The sequence below is a fragment of the Sciurus vulgaris genome, assembly GCF_902686455.1.
Source record: "Sciurus vulgaris genome assembly, chromosome: X".
NCBI classification, from domain to species: domain Eukaryota; kingdom Metazoa; phylum Chordata; class Mammalia; order Rodentia; family Sciuridae; genus Sciurus; species Sciurus vulgaris.
In genome coordinates, this window is record NC_136471.1 from 62,094,794 (window position 1) to 62,101,977 (window position 7,184).

General features: G+C 33.9%; 1 protein-coding gene across 1 annotated transcript; it reads left to right on the forward strand.

Annotated features, from left to right (window-relative positions):
• Positions 1-666: 666 nt before the first annotated feature.
• CPXCR1 (CPX chromosome region candidate 1) lies at positions 667-1,644 on the forward strand (the record flags this gene model as incomplete). The annotated part of the gene is made up of 1 exon (XM_079122741.1): positions 667-1,644. The coding sequence occupies one exon, from the start codon at positions 667-669 to the stop codon at positions 1,642-1,644; it is 978 nt and encodes a 325-aa protein (XP_078978867.1).
• Between the last annotated feature and the right edge of the window lie 5,540 nt (positions 1,645-7,184).

The window sequence follows — 7,184 nt, forward strand, 5'->3', positions numbered from 1 at the left end:
GAGAGATAAATCAACTCAGAGTTTGAACTTACCTACCTTCTTGCTGCCTTGACTTCACTTATCATGTAATTAACAGTTGTTCTTCTTTGAAGAAGCATTCCTTAAGAACAGGGAATTTTAAAAAAGGAAAATGCCGTAGGAAGAACCACTTTAATTTTATCATAAATATTCAAATATTTCATTTTAACATAGGCCTTAATTCTCCCCTGAACATACATATATATATAATAACCGCCTTTTACTATAATGTCATTTTAAACTCCAAGGTCATTAATTCAGATCTATCTTAGTCAATACAAAATTCTATTAGATTTACCATCCAAAAAGGAATAGATAATTGGGCTTCATAACCAATACCATGTGTATTCTAATGTAGAAAGTACACTGATGAAATATCAAAAATAAACATTAGGTTATTCCTGATTTATGTAAATTTCATAACTAATGAGAAGACATATTGGATAGATGTCTTGCATTTTCTTATGATTTTTACTTTCTCTTATTTTTTTGTGTTTATGACTCTCATAAGATATTTATAGACATGAGAAAGCACAGGAATACTACATCCACATACTTTTCATCAGGAGTAAAGGACTGATTTCTTATGAAGTGAAATATTCCACAATTTAATACATCTTGTCTTCTTTCTCACAAATAGAATCCAGGATGGCTTCTCCTACTAAGGAAGGAAGTGATTCAGCTGACAACACTCTCAAGATGTCCGAAAATGAGGCTCCAAATGACTGTAGTGCAGACAGAGAGCCTTCATTTGCTGATCCCAATGTGATCTCTCAGGTGGAATCCAACCTGATAAACAGGGAGCCAAGCACATCAACCTCCCAAGAGGATGCTGTTCTTTCAACAGCAGAAAATACTGAGCTTGAAGCAGAGAAGAGTCAAAATGATTCTCAAAAGGAAGATGTATCAGAAAACTCTGTTGTAATTCAGATGCCTATTCCTAGAAAATTGATCTTTCTTACATCAGGATTAGGGAGAATTACCTATCTGAGTATCCCAGTGCTAAAAACTGATAAAAGCAGTTCCTTAAGTGAGAGACCAATATTCTACCCTGGGAAAGTGGAGATGAAAATGAGTGATTTTTCTCACAGCATCATAAATTGCAAAATTCCTCTCCAACTTTCAATTCAATGGAGAATACCATTCATTAGTAATCATGAGATAAGAGGAATGATTCTCCGTCTGCTGTGTGGGAGACATTTCTCTCAAACTGCAGGTCTTCAAAATAGCAAGTGGGTAAAACAAAAATATATAGCATTCCTTCCTCGTCCAAATGTCCTTACCCATGGTGAAAGAACCATAATATTTGGAAGGCCTTTGAGGGTGTACTACTATCGTTCCCTCATTGAGCGAATGACATCAGGAAAATTTTACAAATCAGGTGATACTAAAGGGAGGGATGGATTCCAAATTTTTTTGAGGCCAGGATTCTATATTCCACGAACCCAAATTCAAAATACTTCCAACAGAAAAGTTTTTGAAAATCATTTGAGATCTCACCATAACATAAGGGTTGTGATCATAAGCATCGATAATGGATGGAAATATCTGTGTCCCATCTGTGGGTGTAGTTTCAACAATTTTAATGAATTTAGACAGCATTCCTGCAGTTTTCCTGGGAACTAAAGTGGGGTACATTTATTTTAAAATTAAATTTCTAAAAATTTGTAATTTGACTACCAAGTGGAACAAAATTGAATGAAAAAATTTCAGTATTATTACATGGAGTTGCAGAAAGAAACACCAATTAATAAGATATATCAGTAGGAAACATCTTTGGAAAGAGACGAATGCCTTTATTTATACTGGGCTGTTATATATATATTTTTTTTTTCAAAATATCAAGCCAGTGATCTGTATTGAGTTATCATTTGAATCAAGACAATGTTTGCACTCTCTTAACATCTATCTTTGCAAGCTAACAGAATACTGATAAAGCAAAAATACATTGGATAACTAAACAATCTTACCAGGTGTTCCTAGAGATTCTGCTGAATTTAATTTCTCCATAAATTCAATAAAAAAATTTAAATACATTACAGTTGTATTGTATTTTTACAACTAGATATATTTTCATATGCCTAGAAAAAAATCGAAATTACTGAAAATATACCATAATTAGATGATACTTTTGATGATACAATATAGAAACAAAATTCATGAAAAGAAAACAGCTTTTTGGAAATGAAATATTTTGACATAGAAATGAATAAATCTTAAATTGGCAGTTTATAAATGTAAGCTTTACTTCCCCCTCCCTGAATGACTCCTTTGCTATTGCTCACAATCACCACCCAGATTTTACTTTCCCTTTAAACACATAAGTACAAATCCCTATACATATTAAAGGTGTTTTCTATTTTGCTATATGCTATATAAAATATAGTATGACATATGTAAAATAAAATACACTATATATATAATATGCGATAAGTTACATTACAAATGTATTATATAATACAATTCAAACTTACTGATCAACACTTATGCATTAAACCTATGATGAATCATGTTATACAATAGTTAATCTTTGCAACAATCTTAAATATAGGTATATTATGGTAAAATGCATAGAAACAGTTTATAGGAAATTGAGTTTTTTCCAGTTCATACAATAAGTACATGTGGTTATCATCATATAATAATGTGATATAGCTGGGATTTACTTTAATGGTAAACTTTTTGCATATTGTGCCTTATTAAGTATGTATTTCTATATGAAATAGATTATAACAGTAATTTAAAATATAGTTATACTATATTACATAGATTCTAAACTGTCATTAATTAGGGAATACTTAAGTTACATCTATGGCAGGTCAGAATTTTTAATCTGGAAGTAAACTTGACACTTCCAGATATTATTAAATGTACACCAATGAATCTTAAATACATTACTCTTTAGCAGCTCCCTTGAAAGGTTTTCACAATTACTATCATGGGAGAAACAAGCTCATGCCTCAAAAACGATAGATCAGTAATTCAGTCAAATGTTTAAAAAGGTAGTGTTTTATGTTACTGATACAATGTGAAGACTCCCCTTAAAATCCTGATTGTTGGTATCAAGTCAGAAAGATTTTAGACATGTCACTCAGAGTAACAGGAAATGAGTTTATTAAAGTCATAGGAAAAGGGAAATGGAACACTCTCAAGGGAGAGGGTGGGTCCTTTCAGAGAGGAGAGACAACTTGCTTCTCCTGCACCCAATTTTTACTGAACATCCCAGAGAAGTTTTAAGGAAGTCCCTCCCAAGTTCTATCTCTTGACTGTTCACTGAAAGCAGGCTGACATCAGACTTTCAAGTCCCCACTTACAGGACAACTCTAGGTCATCAGTCCTATGCTGATTGGTTCTAATTGTTTTCTTAACCATAGATTCTTACAGATTTTATAATTGGGAGGAATTATACTTATCTCTCTAAGTTTCAGGATCTGGTCTATGAAAAGATTCACTAAAGTTTCTCTGTTCATGGTAAATTGAGTTGCTCTTGTCGACAATATTTTGGGCCTGTTTTTCTCTTGTAGATAACAGTTTGCTCAGGAATGTGACATAGCCTGGCCACTTAGTCTAGGTAGGGCTGAAGGTAAATTGCTTCTTGGAAAAGAAAGCATATAGGGGTCAGCACAATGGGTCCATTTTATAGAATTATTTCTTTTAACCTTGTGTTTCCAACATTCTCATCTGTTTACTAACATTTTCTATTTTAAAAAATTTATAATCTAACATAATACATCACAGGTGTAGTTTTTTCTCAAATTGAAGGGAATATGCATTTTATTACTTTCCTATTGTGTTAATAATTTTCATAATCCCTTTGTGTGTTTTTAGAAACATTGGTACATAATAACAAAGTAATACATCTAAAATAATAGCTTACATTTAGTATGACAAATAACAAAAAATTATGTATTGAACACACAGAATATCTTTTTAGAAGAAATAAGCTTATAGAACCGTACAGATGACAGCCTTTTACCATTTTAATGTTCTCAAATTTTTACTAATTAGAATTTTAAACTACATATTATTTGAGTAGTTTATCATATAGTAAACTTTTCTTTGTGGCTCATATTATTTTGACTCCATCAGTACATCAGATTTTTTTTACATATTTAGCCAGAACAACTTCAAGTTTAAGTAAGAACTGAACTGCTTCACATATATGGTAATGATTTCACTTTAATATATAAAACATACTCTAACAGTTAACTTAAAAGCAGCAAAATTTTTCCAGGAAATCTTCTATAATCATATCAAATAATATTTTATTTCATTCTCATTCTTAGTAGGTATAGTTTGTGTCCAATGTATTCATTTTACATAAAAGTAAGTATGAATAATTCATTTTATCGATAAAAACAAAGAGATAATATAGAAGTCTCTGATGTACAATTTTAAATCTATTCTTGTGTCAGAGTTTGGGAGAAAAAGTCCACAAACTGTGTATTTATATACTACTATTATGCAGTTATGTGTATTTAGTAAAATAGACTTCACTTCTAATTAGACATATTCAGTGCTCAAAATGTAACATATTATGATTTGGATGTAAGGTATCCCCCAAAAGCTCCTATGCTAATGCAGAAATGTGAAATGATTGGATTGTGAGATCTACAACCTAATCAGTTATTGTGAATTTGAATGGACTGACTAGGTGGTAACTGCAGGCAGGTGGACATGGTAGGAGAAGGTGAGTCACTAGGGGTTTGCCCTGGAAGGGGACATATTCCCTTTGGCCTAGTCCCACTTCTCTCTCTTTCTCTCTGCTTCCTCACTCTACTATGAGCCAACTGGCATCCCTCTGCTGAGTCTTCCCTCAGGATGATTTGCCTTACCTCGGGCACAGAGCAATGTAGTCAGCCATGCATGGGCTGAGACATCTGAAATTGTGAGCCCCAAGTGAACATCTCCTCTAAGTTTTTCTCGTCAGGTTTTTGGTCTTGTAAGGCCCCCAAAAAGGAAACCCCAACTCTGTCCCATGGATGGACGGCAACCCCAATCAACCGCAGGAGGCGTCACTTGATGCAAACCGCAAGAGGTGTTTATTCCAGCGCGCTGGGACCCAACTCGAGGAGTCGAGTCCCTAGCAGAAAATCTTGTAGGTTTATAAAGGCAGAAACCACACATCGGGAGGGGTCGCACATGAAAGGAAAAAGGGGGACAAAGCTGCCGGGAAATTTCAAAGGGGGTCTGGGTTTGCTGATAACATACAACATGTTTCACAATGTTTTACAACAGGGCGTAGATTCTGGTCAATAGTTTCTGGTAATCATTCTGTTTGAGCACTATCTGGCTATCTGGCTCAATTTACCCTTTTATTCTCTGTTTGGGGCTGTTTCTTGGAACAGCTTTAAGGGCTTTGTTCCCATTCCTGGGAGGGTGACCTTAGGGAGTTGAGATGACTGGGAGGGTGACCTTAGGGAGTTAAGATAACTGGGAGGGTGACCTCAGACAGCTTAAAAAAATGTCCATTCTTTCAGTCTAAGTTACACAAAAGCTAAAACACAAATCACAATATATTAATATATTAAAATAAAATATTTAGCCCATAGTTATTTAAGGTAAATTTATTTATTTAATTGGTTTAGTGATTGTACTGAAATCAGTCCATAATTTCTATCACAAAGTTTGAATAACTGATCTTAATATTCAAAGATCAAAACTTGGATAATAAGTATTTATGATGTATTCCATCTAGTAACCAGCTAATAAAAAAGTACTTATTGTACCTTAAAGTAATTATTATGCTAATCTATGGATTTGAAACTGTGGCAGGCTAACATTCTAACTAACAAGCCTGGTAAAATCATAAACTTTTCATAGTTCTTAACTTTTAAAGGAAATGTGAGTGAATGAAATGTTTTCTAATCCTTTTTTGTGTGTTATTTTCAACTAAATGACAACTTCTTTTCTTCAACAGACTCAAAGCACAGCATCTTTGAGAGCTCACCATGATTGACTGGCATGAATTATTTATATGAATGTATGATGCACATATTTTAATGAAATGGGCAATGGAATAATTAGGGCGGTTTAACATTCTGATCTTCATTAAATAACCTCTTCTCTGAATGGAAGGAGTTATGTATCTGTGTCATGTTTCTGAATCAGTGATTATAGAAAGTAAATAAAATAACCCTCACTAAATTAAATATTGTTAGAAAATTTTATATTTTGTTGGATATTCTAAAGATGATACTCTTTTAGTAACACTACAAGAACTTGGCAGTCCAAACTAACAACAAAAAGTAATAAAGCAAAAGAAAAAAATGGTATTATTTAACTGATAACTAAGGATAGATAATGGATCCCTCTTAAAGATTTCTTTTTTTTTTTTTTTTTTTTTTTTTTTTTTTATTAATGTAAAGGCCACTTCAAGAAGTTAATCTGTAGAAACATTCCAAACATTCCAGACAACTGTCCTGGGGTGATGGGAATAGGGAGTTAAGACAAACTCAAGTAAAGGCTATAGACTCAAGGACTACCAAACAGCCTTAACACTTTTCCAATACCTCTTTAGCATTGATTTTGATAAATGCCCCTACCAGAAGCTATATATGTCTCTGGTCTAAAACTTTTAAGGTGTAGCCTGCTATCAGACTCCCTCTTGCATTGTGGAAGTTTTATCTCTTCTCACTTAAATAAATCCTACTCTTTTATCGTCTGTTGTTGCCTGTGGATTTCATTCTTTGAATTTGTGAAACAGGAACCCAGAAACAAATTGGTGGTGAGCTATTAGGATCTGCCATTAAGAACTGCAACATGCCACTTGATAGTGAAACCAGTCTTGAAAATCAGGATTGGGTTCCCATTCCCCCCCAACATACACAGACCCTGTGTTGAAGATTGAACACCTGAGAAACATTAAGGCAAGAAAATAAGGTCTATTTAAAGGATAGAACAAAGAAGAAGTGGTCCAGACCTGATGCCCAAGGAAGTGGAGATGTCTGTCCCCTTTTATAAATTTCAGGTTTCCTTTCTTCTCATGCCCCCTCCTCCCATCCTGCCTAGTGTCCAAAAGGTGGAGTGATCAAGGACAGGAAAGGAGCCTCATTAACAAGTCCTTGCTGGGAGGAACAATTTAAATAAGTTGGAGGATGGAAGTGCTCTGAGATATTTGCATTTTATTTCCTTTTGTTGATAATCAGCTACGGGTCCTTTGCCCT